The 25,219-nt window shown below is 50.8% G+C and overlaps 1 protein-coding gene across 1 annotated transcript; it reads left to right on the top strand.

Annotated features, from left to right (window-relative positions):
* Positions 1–18,728: 18,728 nt before the first annotated feature.
* Positions 18,729–21,040, top strand: LOC125550976 (F-box/FBD/LRR-repeat protein At1g13570-like). Its single transcript, XM_048714116.1, has 3 exons — positions 18,729–20,027; positions 20,112–20,255; positions 20,373–21,040. The coding sequence occupies exons 1-3, from the start codon at positions 18,900–18,902 to the stop codon at positions 20,778–20,780; spliced, it is 1,680 nt and encodes a 559-aa protein (XP_048570073.1). The 5' UTR covers positions 18,729–18,899; the 3' UTR covers positions 20,781–21,040.
* The last annotated feature ends 4,179 nt before the right edge of the window (positions 21,041–25,219 follow it).

Genomic DNA, 25,219 nt, shown 5'->3' on the forward strand with positions numbered 1-25,219 from the left:
ATGGTTGTGTGCCTTATGGGACCACGTCGCTATTGGGTGGTATTAGGATCTTTTACTCCTCGATCTTTACTCTGGGACTATGAGCTCTCTTCTATTCGGGTTAAATGATTTTGCTAAAAGCAGAACTAACCTTAAGTTCTCGAAAGTACTTTCTCCCGGAGAGCCCCTCACTTCAGATGATCGCCTGCTGCACTAGAAGATTCCGAAGTTACTCTACGATGTTCTCTCGAGTCTTTGTGCCATCGCATTTGCGATTTCCTTCCACCGCCAACCCTTATGAAAACTGCATACACTTGCCATTCATACAATCATTCCCCGTTGATCTTGTTATTACAAGATGTCCTGAAATACTCTCTGTTGTCCTGAGAATCCTTTGAGCTTACTGCCTTGCAGTTCTTTACCACATGAATACCCCTACGGATAATTCCTCACACTTATCGAGTATCCTTTCATCCACAACTGATTCCGGTATTTCACAAAAGTCTTCGAAATACCATTCATTCTTCTAAAAATCCTTGACATCCTAATGCTCTTGAAATTCTTGCTTACTAGCATTATGGTTAATCCCATAAGTCTGGTAATCTTATTGGCATCCTTTGTCAATATCATTTTGAGTCCATTGATTCAATATGATGTGAATGCTCGCAATCCTCAATCATATCCTAGAATTCATCCTTCCGGCTCTGACGTCATTTTTAACATGAGCTGGATCTCGACCAATCAAATTGCCATCGATTGTACCCCTAAGCCTACTCAATTTATCCATCCTTGATCAGAGTGTTTGCTTCTGATCCCTTGATTTGGAAATCATAATTCTTTTGCATTTGAGCTTTGAATTAGTCAGATGTTTCCATAATCATATCTCCTTGCATTCTTTCTTACTTTGCTAATACCACCCAAAGGCGGCGTGGGCCCGTAAGCCACACAACCATGTTAGTAAAACAATTTTTGGACGACTAGACTCAACTTCGGCCAAGGAGTTGCAAAGGGGGCTTCCTACAGGCAGTTGGCTCTGATGCCAACTTGTGACGCCCTTGATTTGACCGTACACTAATCATACACGCAAATGTGTACGAACAAGATCAAGGACTCACGGGAAGATATCACAACACAACTCTAGACACAAAATAAAATAATACAAGCTTTATATTACAAGCCAGGGGCCTCGAGGGCTCGAATACATAAGCTTGAAAACACAAGAGTCAGCGGAAGCAACAATATCTGAGTACAAACATAAGTTAGACAATATTGCCTTAAGAAGGCTAGCACAAAAGCAACAACGATCGAAAAGGCAAGGCCTCCTGCCTGGGAGCCTCCTAACAACTCCAAGTCGTCAGCGGTCTTCACGTAGTAGTAGGCATCCTCCGGGTAGTAGTAGTCATCAGTGGCGTCATCTGGCTCCTGGGATCCGTCATCTGGTCGCAACAATCGGGTATGGGGGGAAATAAGTAGCAAAGCAACCGTGAGTACTCATCCAAAGTACTCGCAAGACTTACATCAGATCTAAACTAAGTATGCATCTGTATCAAAGGAAATGGGTTGTATCTGTGGACTAAACTGCAGAATGCCAGAAGAGAAGGGGGAAAGCCTAGCCTATCGAAGACTAGCATCTTCTGGAAACCACCATCTTGCGGCAATAGGAGGGAATAGAGTAGCATAAAGTAAATTAGTAGTAGTGTTATCAACCTCGGCCAGAGATCCTTTCTCGACTCCCTGCGAGAAAGCAATCCCAGAGCCATACTATCCAGTTATCATCGCAATCCAATTCTCATCACCATCCAGTTCTCATCACAAGTATTCAGTTCTAGTTGTATCGATCGGGATACAACTCCAAGTGTTCGTTACCGTAGGACAGGCTATCGATAGATGTTTTCTTCCCTGCAGGGGTGCACCAACTTACCCACCACGCTCGATTAACTCCGGTCGGACACACTTTCCTGGGTCATGCCCGGCCTCGGCCAAACAATACGCCGCAACCCGACCTAGGCTTAATAGAGAGGCCAGCACGCCGGACTAAACCTATGCCCCCAGGGGTCATGGGCCATCTCCCCAGGAACTCCTGCACGTTGCGAGGGCAGACGGTGAGAAGACCTAGCTACCTTCTTCAAAAAGGAAGGTGCTTACCAGTCCAACCCAGCGCGCGCCGCTCAGTCGCTGACGTCTATTAAGCTTCAGCTGATGCATACGACGCAGAACGCCCATACTATGCCCACGTGATGGTTAGTGCTATCAGGCCAGAGGCCCCTCGGATCAAATATCCAAATCATAGTGGATTAGGAACGCGCGGTAATGAGCAGAGACTCACGATTGATGTGACCCCGTTGCCCTGTCTCGAGTACTTGCGGCAAGGGCTAAGAATGCCCGGCCACGCCTCGTAAGTATCTCGCGGGCACCTTCCAGGTCAACCCGACTCCACATCACTCGCTATTAAGATCGCGCGGGCACCCCTCAGGGTCGACCCGTCTTTAGTAACATGGCTTAGTGTAAAGTCATAGTAACCATAGTAACTGTGTGTCTAACACCAAGGGGAAAACCCGAGGAATCACCCCCGGTGAATCCCACTCGATGTTATCATCACACGTAAGAGGATCCACCCTCGAGGTTCACACTTGAGGGGTTACACGACAGAGCGGTAACGAAAGTGGTTAAGGAGGAAATCACCCTCGATGACCTCAACCGTATAGCTACACTACGAAGATCTTATCAGGAGTGATGTAAGAGGTTCCACCCTCAGCACTCGATGGTAACTCTGCAGAGTCGTACAACTAGGGGGGTGATGTGCGATGTCGGGGCCTGGACGTCGATCACGTTGGTCGACTCATCGAACATAAAGCGGGGCAACTGGGACAAAGTGGGGTCACTGATGGATCACTAACCATCCTATACTAAGCAGTTTAGGATAAGCAGGTAAGGTATAAAAGCAGGTAACAACAACATGCTATGCATCAGAGTAGGATCATACAGGAAGCAGTAGCAGTTCTAATGCAAGCATGAGAGGGAAAGAAATGGGCGATATCAGAATGCTCAAGGGGGTTTGCTTGCCTGGTTGCTCTGGCAAGGAGGGGGGTCGTCGTCGACGTAGTCAATCACAAGGGCAGCATCGGTCTCGGGGTCTATTGGAGAGAAGAGGGGGAAGAAACAGTAAATATAATGCAAACATAGCACCACAAAGCATTACATGGCAATAAGATGTGCCGGGTGTGACCTAACGCGATAGGAGGTGATACCGGCGAAGGGGGGAAACATCCGGGAAAGTATCCCCGGTGTTTCGCGTTTTCGGACAGATGAACCGGAGGGGGAAAGTTGCGTGTTCGCTATGCTAGGGACGCGTGACGGATGAACGGGCTGCGTTTCCGGATTCGTCTCGTCGTTCTGAGCAACTTTCATGTACAAAGTTTTTGCATTCGAGTTATGATTTATTTTATATTAAAATTTAAAAGATTTAAAACATTTTAGGATTTATTTAATTGTTTTAAATCAACAATATCCAGAAAGTGTTTGCTGACGTCAGCAGTCAACAGGGGGTGTTGACTGGGTCGCTGACGTGTGGGTCCCCCTAGTCATTGACTTAGTTAACTAAAAAAGATTAGTTAATTTAATTAAAGTGATTAGGTTAATTAATTAGGCTTAATTAGATTAATTAACAAGATTAATTAAGTTAATTAATTAATTATTATAATTTACCTTTTTATTATTTTTTTAAAACGTTCTGGGGCAGAGCCCCACTTGTCATTGGCCCCTGGGGGCCGATGCGGGTTACGGGCATTGGGTGCGTGGGGCATCGGCCGAACAGCGAGCCGAGCAGGGCCGGCCCCAGACGAAGGCGCGCGGCCAGGCGACCGAGCGAGGCCAGTCAGGCGGGGCCAGCGGCAGGGAGGCGACAGCGAGCAGCGGTGGAGGCGGGGCGGCGTGACAGTAGCGGGAGGCGGCGGCGAGCGCAGGCGGCACTAGCAGCGGCGCAAGGCAGGCAGGCGAGGGGGACAGAGCAGGCCAGCTGGGCGAGCGCCGCCACGGCACCGGCGACTGTGTAGGTGCGCGGGCGACAGCGGATGCGGTGCAGGGCGCCTAACACGCGCCACGGGCAGTAGTGCGACGGTGAGCGCGAGCGCACGAATAGGGCGCGGGGTGACCGTCGCGAGCAGCGACAACCGGGATCGTGGGGCGTGCACGGTGATGACAGGAACAAGGGGGGACAGGAGGGGTTCTCACCCCCGTTGTAGATGAACAGGGAGTCGGCGAGGCGCGGCGGAGCCGTCGAGGGAGAGGTGTGGAGGCGAGATCCAGCGGCGACGAGGTGGTGAAGGCGTCGGGGTCCGGCGACGGCGAGCGGCGACGCCGGGGCGGCGCCAGGGGGCAACGGCTTTGGGCCGTCCCGACGAGGGAGGGCTTCAGGGAGGATGGGCAAGGTGACGGCGGGGTAGCGCCGGGCGGCATCGGCGAGGTGGCACCTGCGTGGTGGCGTCGAGGAAAGGGCGGCGGCGTCGTGCAGGACGAGACGGGGAGGCGGGCCCCGACGAGGTGGGCTGTCTGGCGAGGTGGCGGCGTGGCGAAGGGGTTCGGGGCCCTCTGCCCCGATCCAGACGAGGGGGGGAGGGGAGAGAGGCGTGTGGGTGGAGCGAGTTGGGGGAGTGGGGATCGGCAGGGGTTAGGGTTTGGCCTGGGGAGGCCATATAGGGGGCGGGGTGGGCCGCAGCTGGGCCAGCCTGTGGCCTACTGGGCCGAAGCCCAGGGGGCAGGGGTTTTTCTCTTTTTTTATGTAATTCCTTTTCTTTTCTTTTCTTTATTTCGTTTTCTGTTTTATTTTATTGTTAGAGCATTTAGCCATTTTGTAAAAAGTTGATTTCCCACTCATATTACCAAATGATTATTTACAACAACTTGAACATTTTTTGTTTGCACGTTTGATAATTTTGAAACTTGACTTTAATTTAAATTTGAATTTGGACCGCATTCAAACCAACGCGAGTTTAACAACAGTAATCATGATGACATGGCATCATTAGCAGGGAATTACTGTAGCTTAATTATCCAGGCGTCACAATTCTCCTCCACTACAAGAAATCTTGTCCCAAGATTTAAGTGCGGAAGTAAAGAGTAACTTCGGGAGAACTGACCCTTATAGGGTTAATTATCTGGTTAATAATTCAGGGGATGTGGCAGGAGTATCTCTCGAGTTGAAACTTAAGAAAACATCGAGAGCAAAATATGAAGGTACAATAGGAAGTTACAACCGAATGGACAAACGATTGATACCTGAACAGAGTGTGAGAAATGGGTTCAGAGCATCGGGAATAGATCATCTCTCGGAAGGGGGCTTGTGACATTATATGAAGCCAAGTGTAAAGAATACTTCGGCATCAAGGTTGTACAGGAGAGTTAGGTTTCGATCCTGTGGAACTGTGAGTTATGGGCCCACCATGTGGGTTAAAAGAAGGAAAGGCGCTATTCATTTTGAATGGTCATGATAGCAAGGCATGTCAGAGGGTAGCCTGCCAGTTATGTCGGCAACAATCGTCGGTACCAAGGGCGAGGGACGAAGAGAACCATTCTCCTGCTCGTTGAACGAGGCGGACCAATAGGCAAAGTTCTCGTCCATCGGTGGCTATCGGAAAGTCGTCCACAATAGTAACAGGGTCTTACTGACAGTTTGTACACCGAGGTGTTTACATAAGCAGGGAAATATTTCTGCTTATATCATATAGTTCACTAGAAAGGTCAAACAAACCAATGGAAAGGAAAATGTGATCATCAGGTTTCAGGGGTATATCCTTCCCAAGGACAAGCAGAGCATGATATCCATGACAGGATAGAAGTATAGAACCATTTAGGTAAGGGGAAGAAAATTCCTGACATTACCCATACAACGGTGTTTGGATAATTGATAAGGAAATTTATTATCGTGCTTCAAATGTTCTCAAAGGAGATCGGATCACCACAGACATGCTTCGAGATAGCATTGACATGGTTTCAAGCAAAGGTCAGACTTTGGATACACCAAGGATCCATCGGAAACAACTTAGAAAATAAGTCATACAATTTTAGTAGGGAAAAGATAAGAGAGTGGCCGACGGGTTCAACTACAATCCATCGACATGCCAGAAAGGATGTATTTCCAAAATTATATGAACAAGTTTGTGTTGGGGAAGGCAAGAATGTTGTCGATGATAACATAAATCATCGAGGGGAAGGATTGTATTTCTCCTCATTATTTGATTGATATTCTGGAAAAGCTCTGAATGTTGATGATGACCATGACACATTTGTCGAGAGATTTCATGAAGATGTAATCGAGCGGCGATGACATCCAGTCAAAGGAATGATGAAGCGAAAGGTTATTGGAAGCATGGGTACGGCACAAACTCGAAATTAAGCTTGCTGTTCAAGGCGAAATGATAAGATGAGGAAGATCGACGTAAGCTTAGCTCATCGTCGGAAGTTGCTCCGGGCATAAGGACCGGGTAGCACAGTTAAAAAGTTGACATGAAAAAAAATATAGCCGTTCAGGCTAGGAATGATGCGATGGGGTATAAAGCTTCCCAGTATCAAGTACTAGGTGTAATGCCAGAAGGTAAATCGGAGTAGAGGTTGGACGGGGGAATGATTTGCAGAGGATAAGTAATTGTAACTTACCCAGTAAATGGGATCAAGGAGGAAATATGGTCGGGACCATAACTACAAGGGATCCAATTTATGATACCGGAAGAATATTCAAATGATTAAATATCCTTGCAAGAATCTTTCATGATAAGTTCCACACCGTGTCCGTGGGCATGAACACAAAGGTTCAGGGTCGACTCCCACTTCTACAATGCATAACCTTTCATTTTACTTCTCGCTCTTGATGAAGCTGTAGTATTGAAATTTTATCGGACGAAAAGCCAGTAGAGTATAACTCGCATAACTTTCGAGTTCACACAGATTAGGGAAGGCATAGGTTCAACCCATCGGGGCATCTTAGGAACATATATCATAAATTTCGAGAATAAGTAACACAAGCTCGGTAGTAGAGCATGCTTGAGAAAGCGAAGGATACAATTTACCAAAAGCATTATGTATCCGAGGAAAGGCTCACAAGCTTATTGAATATGAAGAACGTTGTCGGATAAAATCTGAAAAAGGGGGGGGTCTGGTGGTCCACAAGGGATCTGATGTGAGCATCAATATTCAACCAGAGGAAGAAAGAATGCAAGGAGATCATATTATAGAAACAACTGACTAACTCAAAGCTCAATTGCAAAGGAATTATGAATTCCAAGACAAGGGATCAGAAGCAATGCTCTGATTAGGGATGGATAGGTAGAATAGCCTGCTACGTCTTGAGCTTGCGTTGGTTTTCCCCGAAGAGGAAGGGATGATGCAACAGAGTAGCGTAAGTATTTCCCTCAGTTTTTGAGAACCAAGGTATCAATCCAATAGGAGCCCATGCTCAAGTCCCTCGTACCTGCACAAAGCGATAGCTACTCGCAACCAACGCGATTAGGGGTTGTCAATCCCTCCACGATCACTTACGAGAGTGAGATCTGATAGATATAATATTTTGGTATTTTGGTATAAAGATGCAAAGTAAAAAGTAAAAGCAAGGTAAAAAGCAAAGCAAGATTAAAGTGATGGAGATTGATATGATGAGAATAGACCCGGGGGCCATAGGTTTCACTAGTGGCTTCTCTCAAGAGCATAAGTATTCTACGATGGGTGAACAAATTACTGTTGAGCAATTGACAGAATTGAGCATAGTTATGAGAATATCTAGGCATGATCATGTATATAGGCATCACGTCCGTGACAAGTAGATCAAAACGATTCTGCATCTACTACTATTACTCCACTCATCGACCGCTATCCAGCATGCATCTAGAGTATTAAGTTAAAAACAGAGTAACGCCTTAAGCAAGATGACATGATGTAGAGAGATAAATTCATGCAATATGAAATAAACCCCATCTTGTTATCCTCGATGGCAACGATCCAATACGTGCCTTGCTGCCCCTTCTGTCACTGGGTAAGGACACCGCAAGATCGAACCCAAAGCTAAGTACTTCTCCCATGGCAAGAACTACCAATCTAGTTGGCCAAACCAAACGGATAATTCGAAGAGACTTGCAAAGATAACCAATCATACATAAAAGAATTCAGAGAAGATTCAAATATTATTCATAGATAGACTTGATCATAAACCCACAATTTATCGGTCTCAACAAACACACCGCAAAAAGAAGATTACATCGAATAGATCTCCACAAGAGAGGGGGAGAACTTTGTATTGAGATTCAAAGAGAGAGAAGAAGCCATCTAGCTACTAACTATGTACCCGAAGGTCAGAGGTAAACTACTCACACTTCATCGAAGAGGCTATGATGATGTAGAAGCCCTCCATGATGACGGCCCTCTTCCGGCGGAGCTCCGGAACAGGCCCCAAGATGGTATCTCATGGATACAAAAAGTTGCGGCGGTGGAATTAGGTTTTTGGCTCCCCTTCTGATCGTTTGGGGGTACGTGTGTATATATAGGAGGAAGAAGTACGCCGGAGGAGCAACGAGGGGCCCACGAGGCAGGGGGGCGCGCCCTAGGGGGGGCGCCCCCCACCCTCGTGACCACCTCTTTTGTTCCTTGGAGCAGGGTCCAAGTCTCCTGGATCAAGTTCGGTGAGAAAATCACGTTCCCAAAGATTTTATTCCGTTTGGACTCCGTTTGATATTCTGTTTATCCGAAACACTGAAATAGGCAAAAAACAACAATTCTGGGCTGGGTCTCCGGTTAATAGGTTAGTTCCAAAAATAATATAAAAGTGGAAAATAAAGCCCAATATAGTCCAAAACAGTAGATAATATAACATGGAGCAATCAAAAATTATAGATACGTTGGAGAGGTATCATAGCCTTAGGGGTAAAATCGATGGCGACTTGATTGATCGAGATTCAGCACATGTTAAAATGACGTGTGAGCCGGAAGGAAGAATTCTATGATCTGATTGAGGATTGCGAGCATTCTCAACACATTGTATCAACGGACTCAAGATGATAATGACAAAGGCTGACAGTAAGATTACTAGACTTATGGTATTAACCATAATGCAAGCAAGCAAGAAATTCAAGAACAATAGGCTGTTGAGGATTTTCACAAGAACGAATGGTATTACGAAGACTTCTGTGAAGTACAAGAATCAACTGAGGATGAGCGGATCATTGATAGGTGCACAAAGTTATCCGTAGGGGTATTCAGATGACAAGGAACTGGAAGGCAGTAAGCTCAAAGGATTATCGGAACAAAGGAGAGCAGTTCAGGGCATCTAGTAATAACAAGATCAATGGGATAGAATGTAAGATTGGCAAGTGTGTGTAGTTATCCATAAGGATATTTCGGTGGTAGGGAATTGCAAAAGCGATGGGCACAAGTCCTCAAACGAACATCGAAGAGTATCTTCAAAGTCTTCTGATGAAGCAGGCGATCATATGGAATGAAGTGGCTCTCTGGGATGAAGTGGTTACGAGAACCTAATGTCAGAGTTAGCAAAATCGTTTAACCCGAATAGATGAGAAATCAGAGTCCCAGAGTATAGACGAGGAGTAAAAGATCCTAATACCACCCAAAGGCGACGTGGGCCCGTAAGCCAAACAGCCATGTTAGTAAAACAGCTTTTGGACGACTAGACTCAACTTCGGCCAAGGAGTTGCAAAGGGGGCTTCCTACAGGCAGTCGGCTCTGATACCAACTTGTGACTCCCTCGATTTGACCATACACTAATCATACACGCAAATGTGTACGATCAAGATCAAGGACTCACGGGAAGATATCACAACACAACTCTAGACACAAATTAAAATAATACAAGCTTTATATTACAAGCCAGGGGCCTCGAAGGCTCGAATACATAAGCTTGAAAACACAAGAGTCAGCGGAAGCAACAATATCTGAGTACAGACATAAGTTAGACAAGATTGCCTTAAGAAGGCTAGCACAAAAGCAACAACGATCGAAAAGGCAAGGCCTCCTGCCTGGGAGCCTCCTAACTACTCCAAGTCGTCAGCGGTCTTCACGTAGTAGTAGGCATCCTCCGGGTAGTAGTAGTCATTAGTGGCGTCGTCTGGCTCCTGGGATCCGTCATCTGGTCGCAACAATCGGGTATGGGGGGAAAGAAGTAGCAAAGCAACCGTGAGTACTCATCCAAAGTACTTGCAAGACTTACATCAGATCTAAACTAAGTATGCATCTGTATCAAAGGAAATGGGCTGTATCTGTGACTAAACTGCAGAATGCCAGAAGAGAAGTGGGGAAAGCCTAGCCTATCGAAGACTAGCATCTTCTGGAAACCACCATCTTGCAGCAATAGGAGGGAATAGAGTAGCATAAAGTAAAGTAGTAGTAGTGTTATCAACCTCGGCCAGAGATCCTTTCTCGACTCCCTGCGAGAAAGCAATCCCAGAGCCATACTATCCAATTATCATCGCAATCCAATTCTCATCACCATCCAATTCTCATCACAAGTATTCAGTTCTAGTTGTATCGACCGGGATACAACTCCAAGTGTCCGTTACCGTAGGACAGGCTATCGATAGATGTTTTCTTCCCTGCAGGGGTGCACCAACTTACCCACCACGCTCGATTAACTCCGGCCGAACACACTTTCCTGGGTCATGCCCGGCCTCGGCCAAACAATACGCCGCAACCCGACCTAGGCTTAATAGAGAGGCCAGCACGCCGGACTAAACCTATGCCCCCAGGGGTCATGGGCCATCTCCCCAGGAACTCCTGCACGTTGCGAGGGCAGACGGTGAGCAGACCTAGCTACCTCCTTCAAAAAGGAAGGTGCTTACCAGTCCAACCCGGCGCGCGCCGCTCAGTCGCTGACGTCTATTAAGCTTCGGCTGATGCATACGACGCAGAACGCCCATACTATGCCCACGTGATGGTTAGTGCTATCAGGCCAGAGGCCCCTCGGATCAAATATCCAGATCGTAGTGGATTAGGAACGCGCGGTAACAAGCAGAGACTCACGATCGATGTGACCCCGTCGCCCCGTCTCGAGTACTTGCGGCAAGGACTAAGAATGCCCGACCACGCCTCGTAAGTATCTCACAGGCACCTTCCAGGTCAACCCGACTCCACATCACTCGCTATTAAGCTCGCGCGGGTATCCCTCAGGGTCGACCCGCCTTTAGTAATACGGCTTAGTGTAAAGTCATAGTAACCATAGTAACTGTGTGTCTAACACCAAGGGGAAAACCCGAGGAATCACCCCCGGTGAATCCCACTCGATGTTATCATCAAGGTGAACGTAAGAGGATCCACCCTCGAGGTTCACACTTGAGGGGTTGCACGACAGAGCGGTAACGGAAGTGGTTAAGGAGGAAATCACCCTCGATGACCTCGACCGTATAGCTACACTACGAACATCTCATCAGGAGTGATGTAAGAGGTTCCACCCTCGGCACTCGATGGTAACTCTGCAGAGTCGTACAACTAGGGGGGTGATGTGCGGTGTCGGGGCCTGAATGTCGATCACGTTGATCGAGTCATCGAACATAAAGTGGGGCAACTGGGACAAGGTGGGGTCACTGATGGATCACTAACCATCCTATACTAAGCAGTTTAGGATAAGCAGGTAAGGTATGAAAGCAGGTAACAACAACAGGCTATGCATCAGAGTAGGATCATACAGAAAGCAGTAGCAGTTCTAATGCAAGCATGAGAGGGAAATAAATGGGCGATATCGGAATGCTCAAGGGGGTTTGCTTGCCTGGTTGCTCTGGCAAGGAGGGGGGTCGTCGTCGACGTAGTCGATCACAAGGGCAGCATCGGTCTTGGGGTCTACCGGAGAGAAGAGGGGGAAGAAACAATAAATATAAAGCAAACATAGCACCACAAAGCATAACATGGCAATAAGATGTGTCGGGTGTGACCTAACGTGGTAGGAGGTGATACCGGCAAGGGGGAAAACATCCGGGAAAGTATCCCCGGTGTTTCGCGTTTTCGGGCAGATGAACCAGAGGGGGAAAGTTGCGTGTTCGCTATGCTAGGGATGCGTGGCGGATGAACGGGCTGCGTATCCGGATTCGTCTCGTCGTTCTGAGCAACTTTCATGTACACAGTTTTTCCATTCGAGTTACGGTTTATTTTATATTAAAATTTAAAAGATTTAAAACATTTTTAGGATTTATTTAATTATTTTAAATCAACAATATCCAGAAAGTGTTTGCTGACGTCAGCATGATGTCAGCATGACGTCAGCAGTCAACAGGGGGTGTTGACTGGGTCGCTGACGTGTGGGTCCCACTAGTCATTGACTTAGTTAACTAAACAAGATTAGTTAATTTAATTAAAGTGATTAGGTTAATTAATTAGGCTTAATTAGATTAATTAACATGATTAATTAATTATGATAATTTACTTTATTATTTTTATTAAACGTTCTGGGGTAGAGCCCCACTTGTCATTGGCCCCTGGGGCTGATGCGGGTTACGGGCGTTGGGTGCGTGGGGCATCGCCCGAACAGCAAGCCGAGCAGGGCCGACCCCGGGCGCGGGCGCGCGGCCAGTCAGGCGGGGCCAGCGGCAGGGAGGCGACAGCGAGCAGCGGTGGAGGCGGGGCGGCGTGACAGTAGCGGGAGGCGGCGGCGAGCGCAGGCGGCACTAGCAGCGGCGCAAGGCAGGCAGGCGAGGGGGACAGAGCAGGCCAGCTGGGCGAGCGCCGCCACGGCACCGGCGACTGTGTAGGTGCGCGGGCGACAGCGGATGCGGTGCAGGGCGCCTAACACGCGCCACGGGCAGTAGTGCGACGGTGAGCGCGAGCGCACGAATAGGGCGCGGGGTGATCGTCGCGAGCAGCGACAACCGGGATCGCGGGGCGTACACGGTGATGACAGGAACAAGGGGGGACAGGAGGGGTTCTCACCCCCGTTGTAGATGAACAGGGGGGCCGGCGAGGCGCGGCGGAGCCGTCGAGGGAGAGGTGTGGAGGCGAGATCCAGCGGTGACGAGGTGGTGAAGGCGTTGGGGTCCGGCGACGGCGAGCGGCGACGCCGGGGCGGCGCCAGGGGGCAGCGGCTTCGGGGAGGAGGGGCAAGGCGACGGCGGGGTAGCGCCGGGCGGCGTCGGCGAGGTGGCACCGGCGTGGTGGTGTCGAGGAAAGGGCGGCGGCGTCGTGCGGGACGAGACAGGGAGGCGGGCACCGACGAGGTGGGCAGTCGGGCGAGGTGGCGGCGTGGCGAAGGGGTTCGGGGCCCTCTGCCCCGATCCAGACGGAGGGAGGGGAGAGAGGCATGCGGGTGGAGCGAGTGGGGGGAGTGGGGATCGGGAGGTGTTAGGGTTTGGCCTGGGGAGGCCATATAGGGGGCGGGGTGGGCCGCAGCTGGGCCAGCCTGTGGCCTGCTGGGCCGAAGCCGGGGGGTGCAAGATTATTTACAACAACTTGAACATTTTTTGTTTGCACGTTTGATAATTTTGAAACTTGACTTTAATTTAAATTTGAATTTGGACCGAATTCAAACCAATGCGAGTTTAACAACAGTAATCATGATGACATGGCATCATTAGCAGGGAATTACTGTAGCTTAATTATCCGGGCGTCACAATCATCCACTTGAGGGAAATTTGCTACTGTCTTACAAACCTCTGCACTTGGAGGCCCAACAATGTCTATAAGAAGAAGGTTGTGTAGTAGACATCAATACCCTAAACATCCTATCCCTTTACCCCCCGGCCACCCTTCTAAAAAAACTTAAATTGTTTTGGTGAAAACAAAACTAAAATGGTTTCTGGTATACAAAAAGTTAGGCCAAAAGAAATGCTCAAACATATCTCTTTTTTCTTTTGAAAAACTCGCTTCAGCATATTCCTTTCCTCGTTTCTTATTATTCTGTAATCAAGAAAAAACACCAAAACTCACCTTATGCAAAAAGGGCCAGATGGAACTCATCATATAAAAGCCACATTACCGAGCAACTATCAAATCCTGCCCCAACATGTGTCTCCTGCCCTGGCCGCCGTTGCCGCCGCCCCCATCACCGGCATGCGCCTCCTCGGCCCGACCGCTGTGGTCGCCAACCCCATCACCGGCACTCACGTCCTTCCGTCCTTGCTGTCGCTTCCCCCACGGTCGGCCCGCATGTCCCCGCCTCACGCTATGAGAGAGATTGGGAAGAAGAGCGAGAAGGACAAAAGTTGGATAACCGACATGTGGGCCCCAAATGCGGAAGTATTTTGGGATGAGTTTATTGGTGATCTACAACGCAACACACATGCGAATACCAATAAATTTATTGGTAGAGCCCAAATAAAAATTTACATTTTTTCTCTTTATCTATAGGGGATCAACACATAAATAGATGTGCAAGGTATCTGCGCAAGGGTATTGATAAAAATGTTTTTTTTATAAATTTTGGAAATTTGGTTTTTAGTTTCGGAGATCAAAATCACAAATTTTGGAATTTTGTTTTTATTTAATTCCAAATTAATTCCAAACATTTTTTTAACTTTTTGAACAATTGCTAAAATAGCCGAACATTTTTTGAAACATGAACATTTTTAATTTATTTTTGTTTTGAATTATTAAAAAACTTTTTTTTAAACAACAAGGTAAAATCGACTAAAAACCCACACACACAAAAAACCCCAAAAGAAAACCTGCTTCTAGTGAAGAACGGAAAAGACCAAAAGAAAACCCATATAGAAAAGAAACGAAAGAATAAACCAGCACTAGAAATAACAAAAAAAATTCTTGATTTGCCAACACTTTGTTGATCAATGTGGATGTTCAATGAAATACAAGATGGGTCAGAAGGATGAATAAGCCACAAACAGCAACCCTGATTAAGCATAATAGAGTGTCTGGCAAAATTATGAGCTTCACTATTCAAAGCTCTCCCATCAAAACTAGATGTACACTTATTCGCGGACGGAGGGAGTACATTGCGGGCGCTTAGGCTGGTCATAGTAGGAGTAACTTAGCAAGTAACATAGTGCATTTCAAGACAAGTTTGCTTATATGGCATATAGTTAATGAGGAGAGATGTATTTGAAATAACATAATATGTTATTGTAACATAACGCAATCTAAAGCAAAATGAGTCTATAATATAATAAATGCAATCATCTATGATACTACTTATATGTTATTTGATATTATGAAGATAGTAATAAAGACTGATGTCATATACATAACCCTAGTGTAAGTTACTCTCCGCTATGACTAGCCTTAGCAATCGCTTTGAACCCACACGAAGGAAGAAAAAAACATAGCGCTCGCCTCCAGCTTTGGCATCGACGCCGGATTAGACACCAGGATTTGTGGTTCTAACCGCTGATTGGGCAAGGTGTAAATCCTGGCGTTCACTCCTAACGCCTCCCATTATACATGCCTTAAAGCAAAGTACCACCAAAAAAAAAGGGAGCCGCTACGCGTCCGCCGGTAGATGTCTAGTAAACATCCACCACCTCGACAGCCGTCAGATCTCCGTGCGCGAGCCGTCTGATCCAACTCCTAGCATGCGTGCGTCGTCTTCCCGACACATTAATTTCTAAAACAACAACCCAGTTGCAGAAACAAACGGTCGCGTTGCAGAAACAGCGGCCGCGTTGAAAAAACAATTCCTGAAACAACGTCTGTGTTGCAGAAACAACTACCATGTTGCAAAAATTTGGAGATTGCAGAAACTATTCCTGAGACAACGGCTGCATTGCAGAAACAATTCCTGAAACAACGACTGCGTTGCGGAAACAACTACCATGTTGCATGCGTCAAGCACGTCGGCGCCGACCACAACAGAGCAGTAGCGCCGCCACTCCAGCTATTGCAGAAGCACGACGATGAGTCGTTCCTCGCCTGAAAAGCAACTTGAAGTGAGGGAGCGGAGGAGAAAAAGAGCAGGAATGGTAAGAGGGAGGAAGCCTACCTCGTCGGCAAACACCAGCTGCCGGCGCACGCAGCGGTGGCCGGCTGGCTCGTGCGAGCAGTGGAGTTGTAGAAGCTTGAGGTGGTGGCCGCCATGGCATGCTGCAAGAGTTGGGAAGAAAGAGCCGACTGAGAAAGAGATAAGGAAAGAAGGATGTAGTGGTGCAATGGGTCCACATGGACACGCGTCACGTGCTGGAGGCGGTGGACGCCCAGCATTGGATCCGTCGGGTGATGGTAAGAGTTTTCCCCAAAAAAAGTACCACCCAAAAAGATCTTCTAAAAAAAACCACCCACAAAGATCTCCTAGAGAAAAGGAAAACCCTTTCCCTCAGCTGGCTGATCCGTGGTGGACATCCGCCAGATGAGTTGCCATCGGATCGGATTCAATCGCATGGCTGCTTGGCGCTCCCACTTGGTCCCACCTCCCACGCCCTCTCTCGGGAAACATCAACACGTAAGAGCATCTTCAATAGCATGTGTATATTTGGATGTTTATATATTTATATAGACAATGGTCTAAAAAGATTCCTTCATATACACATCCAATTTTGCATCAGAATGTCTATATACAGAGACCATGACAGGTGGGCCATCGCTAGGGAGAGGAAGAAATCATGACTGCAGCTGAGTTTAGACAACGCCTTCACATTGTCCAGGCATGGACATTGTCGAGGCCAATTTAGAGGATGTGTATATTTGGACGATCATATAGACAAGCTGTTGGACGCTTGTTTTGAGCTCACGTCGTGGAAAACGAATATAGACATTCATATAGACAAGCTATTGGAGATGCTCTAGCAGTGCATCCTTGTCCTCACTAGCTCCGGCTGCTCATCCTTTCTACTAGCACGTGCTATCCATTTCAAGCTCCCACTCATGACAATACGATTGCTCCTCCAGCCAAAAACCACATGTTACCTCAAGATTGAAACCACTCAGGTAAGCAGGTCACGACTGCCAGCTCCTGCTACCATCCACTACTCATGCTGCTACAAACCAAAGCCAGTTGTTGCAGGGCCAACATTGCTCGTCGCCTACTGCACGAGGCTTAGGATGGCAGCTCAGGGGGTTGGATGGCGGTGGTGAAAAAACGGCGTTGCTGCAACGACGACGGCCGTCGCCCACCACCGATGCTACGAGCTCTGCTCTTGCAAAAGAGCCGATCGATGAAGTCTCGGATCGCAACATCGTCCATGTTTCTGAAACATGGGGAATGCTATAGCAAAAACACGACAGTGCAATGCGCGCGCGGTGATTTTTCTGCAACATGAACTCTGTTGTAAAAGTTTCTGAAACACAACTTTAGTTGCAAAAGTTTTCTGAAACATAATAATTAGTATAAAGTTTTCGTAACATGATCTCTGTCGCAAAAGTTCCTGCAACTTAAACTTTGTTTCAAAGGTGGAGAGCGCTGCTCGGCCACTTGATGATGCAGATCCGCACACGCGTAGCACTGTCCAAAAAAAATCTGCAACATTAGCTCTGTTGCAAAAAAGTCTACAACAAAACTTCTGTTGCAAAAGTTCCGCAACTCGAACTCTATTGTGAACATCCAAAGCGCAACATCACCCTTGTTGCAAAGCTAGGAGCTGAATCTGAGGGCTATCCCACGTTGTATCCAGTTGTTCGTGAGGTGGCGGATCTTTTAAAAAGATCCGCCGGCCGACGCGTAGTGCTGCCCAAGGAAAAAGCTTACCTTCAACCGACCGATAACGCTCGCGCGTCCGTCGGCTCCGCTCCGTCGGATCGTATGTTGATCAGATGGACGAGAGCGCTCCTCGCTTTTGCGTCACACGCAGATGTTTCTGAAACTGGGCGGCTGTTTCAGGAATCATTTACGCAGCTATAACGCTCTCACAGTGCTCCCGCTCCCGCAGCTCCGTTGTGCCTGTTAGGTCGGCGGTTGTGGGATCTGGTAGGGCAACGGCGGGCGGCCACGGCGCCCAGTGTGGGGTGACGCGGGCGCATCCAACGCGGTGGCGACGACGACCGCTTCGGGGTCGGCGGTGGCCGGCGACGACACAAGCAGGTACGGCCACATGCTCCTTCCCCCCATTTCTGGTCGGCTCTCATATGGTTCTCCTCTGCTCGGCGGCTACGCGGGCTCATCGCAGCGGTGCTCTGTTGTAGTGAGGCGCCCTCGTCGGCGCCACCGATGTAGGTATTGGACTGTAGATGTGTAGTTGTAGCAGGGGATTGGGATTTCTCAGATCTATTTGTTGCAGAAACTTCTGATACCTTTGCAACTAAAATTGGCTCGTTATAGTGATGTGTTGTAGGAATTTTTGTAGCTCAAATTGTGCTGTAGGTGCTTCCATCTATGGCCGTGCTAATTTTGCAACATGGGTCCTGTTGCAGAAAATTAGATGCGGCAAAGATGTTGTTTTAATTTTTATAACAATGGTCTTGTTGCGAAAAATTAGACACAACGAAAGATGTGTTGCAATTTTTGCAACAAGGATCTTGTTGCAGAAAATTAGACGTATGAAAGATGTGCAGGGAATTAGATGTTTGTTTCTGCAACTCGACCGCTGTTTCAGGAAAATTGTAGAAGATGAGGTTTTGCAACAAGGTCTTGTTGCAGGAAATCAAAGAAAATCAGATCTTGCAACAAGAGTATCGTTGCAGGAAATTAAAGAAAAGGATTAAACGCCTCGCATCGCGCATCGAATGGCTCGCGAAACACATGTTTCTGCAACTCGACCGTTGTTTCAGAAATTAATGAATCGGGAGAGGAGACCGAGCCGCACGTCAAAAGTAGATCGAACGGCTACGCGTGGATACATGGAACGGCCGTCAAGGCGGACGGATGTTTCATACAGATAACCCGGCTGATGCGTAGCGTCTTCCTAAAAAAACCACCCACAAAGAAGCACGCTGCGCGAATCGTATCCGGGTCATCCACCGTCTTCTCCGCCCAAAGCCAACAAATTTCTTCCGCCATCGCATTTCAAAAACCCAAATCTCCAAACCCTCGCAGCCGGTTCCGTCAGCGGCGGCCACCTGCCCCCATGGACGGCGGTGACCACGGGCACCGGTGCAGGTGTCCCCATGGACCCCGGTGCACCCGCGGACCGCGCCATGGAGGCCTCGCGGCGGCGGCCCTGGACCCCCGTGTGCGGGCCTTCCCCATGGACGCCGCGACGCAGGCCATGTACCGGGAGCACGGCATGGACCCGGTCACCCTCGAGTCCGACGTGACCACCGCCATGACCTTCCTCCACTATGTCCTCCCCAAGCCCTTCGTCTCCAACCGCGCCGCCCTCTCCGCCGCCTTTCTCCCGCCACAGGACGACGACGGCGGCGTCGACCGCATCAGCGGCCTCCCTGAGGAGCTCCTCCGCAACATCGTCTCCCGCCTCCCCGCCAAGGACGGCGCGCGCACCGCCGCGCTCTCCTGCCGCTGGCGCCGGGTCTGGCTCTCCACCCCGCTCGTCCTCGTCGACGCCGACCTCCTCCCCGCCGGATGCGGCTCCAGCCTGCGGGTCGAGCGCGCCCACGCGCAGCGCGTCGAGTCCGCCATCACCCGCATCCTCGACGCGCACCCGGGGCCCTTCCGCTTCGTCCACCTCATCTCATGCCACATGCAGGAGACCCCCGGCCTGCTCGCGCGCTGGCTCCAGCTCCTCGCCGTCAAGGGCGTCCGGGAGCTCATGCTCGTCAACCGCCCGTGGCCGCTCGACATGGCCCTCCCCGCCACCTTCTTCGGCATGGCCACCCTCACCCGCCTCTACCTTGGCACCCTTGCCTTCCCTAACACGGCCGACCTCCCGCGCGGAGTGTCGTTCCCACACCTCCGCGAGCTGGGCCTCTTGGGCATGGCCATTGTGAACCGGGACATGGACTTCGTCCTCGCCAGGAGCCCTGTGCTGGAGATCCTCTGCATCCAGGCCAACGTTCTGCTCAAGTGGCTCACCCTCGTCAGCCGCAGCCTCCGGTGCGTGCAGATCATAGAAGGCATCGATCTGAATATCGTCGTCAAGAACGCCCCTAACCTTGAGAGGGTCATCATCTGGACATCATCGGCCCGCGATGGCCTGCACAGGATGGTCAAGATTGGCCATGCCCCTGCGCTGAGCTTACTTGGCTACTTGGAGCCGGCACGACACCTGCTAGCGATCGGCAACACCATCATCAAGGTGCGAATGGCTCTCACAAGTTTCCATTTGTTCGATATCTATGCCAATGGGTGAACTTTTCTCACAAAATTGGGTGCATTGCAGGCTGGGACGAAGGCAAGCCCAAGCACCACGGTCCCGAGCGTTAAGATCCTCAGCTTAAGAGTGTGCTTTGGTGTCCGCAACGATGCTAAGATGCTGCCGAGCTTCCTCAGATGCTTCCCCAACGTCAAGAGGCTACATCTCGAGGTGAGAGTGAGATCTCCTCACTTATCTAGCATCACCCCTGCATCTGTAATTCTGTATGTGTTGTCGATGCATCATTTTGGAGCTGAATAAGTATTTACCGATTTCACCAATTTACAGTCCAATGAGACTGATGAGCCCACAGGCAAGCTCAACATCAAGTTCTGGCACGAGGCCGGTGCCATCGAGTGCATCCAGTCACACCTGAAGCTGATGGTCTTCTACGCCTTCCGAGGGGAGCGGGGCGAGCTCTCCTTCCTCAAGTTCGTCCTGGAGAGCGCTCGGATGCTGACGAAGCTGGTGATTGTGTTCTGCAAAGGGAGCTTCGCTTCGATGGCCGAGGCCAACTCCAAAGTGAAACCTCTGTTCGACGCAAGATGGGCCAGCCGAGACTGTTCGCTGGTGCTCTTCGAGAGTCCACTCGAAAAGGGAGATGACAAGTGGGTGCTGAACTTCGAGAGAGGATCTGATTTCTCCACCACGGACCCGTTCGCGTGCACTGCTGCCCTTCAGGGCTGCGTCGTCTGAGGAGAAGGCCGGTGTTAACTTAACTGAGACTTGGAGAGAGGTTTTGGTTTTTGCACCAGGGGCCCTTTTGAGTTCATCATCAGACGAAGCTTAATTTATATTACATGAACAAAAAACATGGTTTGTGCTCTGTTACGGTGTCTACCTGCAAGGCACTGTTTTGATTCTTAAGCTTGGGTTGCTGAAACCTACAATTTCTGCTGATTGTGTTGCTGAATGCTGGCAGACAGAGATATATTCGTGGGCCATTTCATGCTTTACTAATTTCCTTTAGCATATTATTCTATGAAAAGTGTGCTCAGTCGGATGTCAACCAGGTCCCGTTTAATCCCGTTTAAAATCCACTTATGATATGATAGTTCAAAAAGGTTTTTTGTTTGTTTGAGGAAAATGAACTATCAAGCTAGCAAAAAATAACTAAACGGGATTGCGGACGTCATTTATTTGCCACTTACATCCCCTCTCGGATGTGCCCTGGTTGATTGTGCTCGTCTGGAATGTCAATTTACCATCAGAAGTCAGCTATCTTATGTGGTCTTGATGAGTAGGGATTCGCAGACGAGTGGGATTTGTAGTCGAATTCCTTTCTATCTTAACTTCTGAAGGTCCTGTCCATGCCACAGTAGCATATCCAAAATAAGTTGATGTTTGTCACGAACAGCGGTCCAGACAGGAAGTGGCTATTGGAACTCCACTCGAGTTGGAGTATTGTGAAAATAAGCTCAGCAGAACAAATATTCAGAGAATGATGGATGTGTAGAGAGTTAAATGATCACAGCTCTCTTTTGTGGCGAGGTTCTATTGGAGAGAGAGAGTTCGAATGAGCGGACCGTTAGGCGCTCCCCCTGGTGACGGCCCGGGTTCCCCGCCTCGGTCGCCTTTGGCTCCGGCCAGCGAGGGCTGGGAAGTGGTCCGGCGCGGCGCTAGCTCCTCTCCGCCGAGGGCGGGGCCGGCCTTGGGGGCAGGCGCGGCGCTGGCGTCAGTGGGAGGCCGCTTCTGGGCGCTGGCTGAGTTCGATTCGGAGGACGAGGAGGACGTGGATTCGGCGGCGGAGGCAGGGAATCTGGTGCCGGCGAGGCCGACGCTTGGTCACTTCGTGGCATGTGCGCAGGCGGAGGGGAGCGGCGGGCGTGCCGCCGTTTCGCTCCGGGCGGCCGGGGACCGCGTGAGGTCGCAGTCCGTGCTTGGAGACCCTCTCTGACTCCGGGCAGGGGCTCGGTGTCTCCAGGGGGTGTCGCGAGGGGCATCCGGGCACGGGCGGCGGCTGCACTTCTGGCTCCGGTGGACTTGGAGGTGGAGTGGCCGTGCCTGCCGGTGTCGGCGGCGGTCGGTCGGGTGCTGGCGGAGACGGCGGCCGAGCCGCAGGCGACGGCGGGCGGCTCCGTCCCCCCTGAGGCTAGGGTTGCCTGCACTGGGCCCGGGGCCGTCGAGGGGCAGGTAGACTGTGGGCCGGCCCACTCTCCAAGGCTGGGGGGGGGACGGCGGCCCAAGTCAAGTGGGGGACAGTGTGCCTCCTGGGCGCGGGGGGCTGGCTCTATGTGGGCCTGTTGGTACTGACCAGCCCACGCCGGGCCTGCCTCGGCCCCGGCCCAGCTCTGGCGCCTATTTTTGGCCGCGCCGCGGCTGCCTCGACCCCTCGCTAGGGTTTCCAGCATCCAGAAAAGAGGTGCGGCGCTGGGCTCACCTCGCTCGCTCCATCCATCCCATCTCCCCACCTCCTCCTCTCTCCATTTCGTTTGCGGCGGCGGTGATGAGCGGGCGGCGCGCGGAGAAGAGGCCAATGGAGCCTCCGGTCTCGGATGGGGAGCGGCGGCATGAGCGCGACCTGCGGGAGAAGGCGAAGAAGGAGATGCGTGCAAGACCGAGCGGCAGATCTGAGCGGAGCCACGAGCAAGAGGGGCACGAGGGGGATTGGGGTCCTCCTCCCCCTTAGTGGATCCAGCAGCAGGAGCGAAGAAATAAGAAAAAGGAGATGGCTCGGCGCTGGGAGCTCGAGCGCAAGCCAGCGGATCCCCCCAACTATGGTGGTGGCCATGGGGACCCTCTGGTCAAGAAGCCCAGGGCGGCGACCGAACCTCTGGCGGTGTCTCTTCCCCCTGGTGCGAAGGGCACAGCGGGCGAGCCATTCCGGTGGAGGACGCGTCGGAGGCGCTGGAGGTGGGGTGCTTCAAGTGCGGAAGACTAGGTCACTATCAGTCCAAGTGCAAATTTCAGCCCTTATGTGTGCTATGCAAGCAAGAGGGACATGCTTCTGCGCACTGTCCGACGAGGGGTTGGCAGCCAAGCCTGCAGATCATGGGAAGCGCAATTTCAGGGGAGGGCTTCTTCTGTATGTAGTTCGAAGAGGAGGCGGAGTCTGAGGGTCCACGTCCGCTCTCGGTCGGCAATGCTGCGATTCTCTCTGCAGAGCCGGGCCGCCTGAACCTGCGGGTCCTCAAGCAGGAGCTCAAGCACATGGTCACGGGGGATTGGGACTGGCAAGTCACTCAAGTGGGAGAAGATGACTACATGGTGGTATTCCCCTCTGCAGATCTTCTTCATATGGCTCGGACAAGTGGCAAGCTGTTCCTCTCTATTAACGACATCACTGCTAGGGTGCGGGATGTGGTTCATGAGGTGATTCCCCCAATGGTGATGCCAGAAGCATGGGTGCGGCTCCACGGGATCCTTGAGAAACATCGCAAGATCGAGCGTATCAAGGAGGCTTTTAAGATGTTGGGGCGGCCTATCATGGTCGATGAGCTCTCCATCATAAAATTGGGTCCGGTGAGGATGAAACTAGCTTGCAAGACTCCGGCCAAGCTGAATGGCACAATGGAGGTCTGGTTCAACCACGAAGGGTACCAGATCAGGGTTGAGCTGGAGCGGCAGCCGCGGCGTCTGGGGGATGGGGGAAGGGCTCCGGGGGCGGGCCCCTCCGTTCCCCTGCCTGACGGTCAGCAAGGCAAGGGCGGGCCACACAAGCCTAGGCCACACGCGGGCAATCCCTCCAAGGTGGCTGCCACTGGTGCGATTGTGCCCAATTCTTCGGCGGTGGTACCACAGAAGGAGAAGTCTGGCCCCGGTGCGATGGTGGTTGGCCAAGATGCGGTGATAGGCGAGCTGGCAGACGAGCATGGTGATAGCATCCAAGACACTTCAATAGATACTGAGACATGGGAAAAACTGGGGGTGATCGCGACTCAAGACACGGCAGCAAGCCTTCCCCCCTTGCTCGCTCTCTGGACCCGTCCTTCGAAGTGCTTGGGAATGGGACAGCGCCTCTGTCGCTGGTGGCCATGGAGATCGAGGCCTTGCCTGCCTCTCTAGAGCGCGGAGGGGGCTCGAGGTTGGACTGCGTCCTCATGGACTCGGACCCCACACCGGCCTCGGACAGACGCCTGTCGAGCGGCTCCGGCCACCAGGCCAAAAAGACTGTTGGGCGGAAGACTGGGTGCAAGACGGTGGCCACGGATGCTGCGGAGTCGGCGGCGGCGCTGGGGGGCGAGTTGGGGGCGGCTGTGCTGGCTTCAGGGCCGGCAGCCAAGGCCAAGCGTTCAAGGGCAACCCCGGCGGCGTCTCGGGCTCCAAGCGCACGCACCAAGGCCAAGCTTGGGGACATGACTTCTCTGGAAAGTGCCAAGCTCCGTGCTGCTGACAAAAACATGGATGTTGCAGGTAACCCTACCCCCTCTTTTAAGATTCTGAATGCTTTTTCCGACGAGCATCTTGCTGAGATTCTTCACGATAGTGGCATTGCGCTAGATTCTTCGACTTTGGACATTATTCTGTTAGTGCGTGCGCGTGAAGAAGCTCAGGCCGCCCTTGCGGCTGCTGCTACCAGGAGCGTGGCGGTTCAGCCCGTGGACGACCAGTCTTCAGCACCAGTAAGGGCTGGTGTTGTCGCTCTGCCCATCGAGGGAGACGAGGCTGGGGTGTCCTCGGACTTGCCTTCTTCCAGCCGGGCTCTGGCTAGGAAGCGAGTGGCCAAGGCGGTTAGCTCCCGTGGAGTTCGCGTGCGTAACCGGATCATTTGATGCGATACATCTTCTGGAATATCCGCGGTTGTGGGCATGTGGGGCGGCGTACGCAATTACGAGAGTATATGTCCAAAGAACGCATCGACTTTGTCGCGCTCCAGGAGACGATTAAGGCCGATTTTTCGTTGAGAGATCTTTTGGCGTACGATCCGCTCCAGCGTTTTGATTGGTTCTGGACTCCTTCCGTGGGCCTTTCTGGTGGTCAATTGATGGGATGTAATAAAGATGCTTGCGACGTTATTCTGTGGGAATCTGGTTCGTTTCATATCGCTGCCACGGTTCGTCACCGGGTTTCCCTTGCCTCTTGGGTGATCATAAGTGTGTATGGGCCGGCTAATCATGCGAGGTCTACTGAGTTCTTGAGAGAACTCACAGCTTTGGTTGGGGCCAAACAAGCAGCCAACCTACCAGTTCTGGTGG

Source organism: Triticum urartu, chromosome 4 (assembly GCF_003073215.2).
Source record: "Triticum urartu cultivar G1812 chromosome 4, Tu2.1, whole genome shotgun sequence".
Lineage (NCBI taxonomy): Eukaryota > Viridiplantae > Streptophyta > Magnoliopsida > Poales > Poaceae > Triticum > Triticum urartu.

Excerpts from the sequence above, each read along its gene's own strand:
- LOC125550976 (XM_048714116.1), top strand. The coding sequence starts at position 18,900 with ATGGACGGCGGTGACCACGGGCACCGGTGCAGGTGTCCCCATGGACCC. Across the intron at positions 20,028-20,111 it reads TCGGCAACACCATCATCAAG|GCTGGGACGAAGGCAAGCCC; the intron begins GTGCGAATGGCT and ends GGTGCATTGCAG. Across the intron at positions 20,256-20,372 it reads TCAAGAGGCTACATCTCGAG|TCCAATGAGACTGATGAGCC; the intron begins GTGAGAGTGAGA and ends ACCAATTTACAG.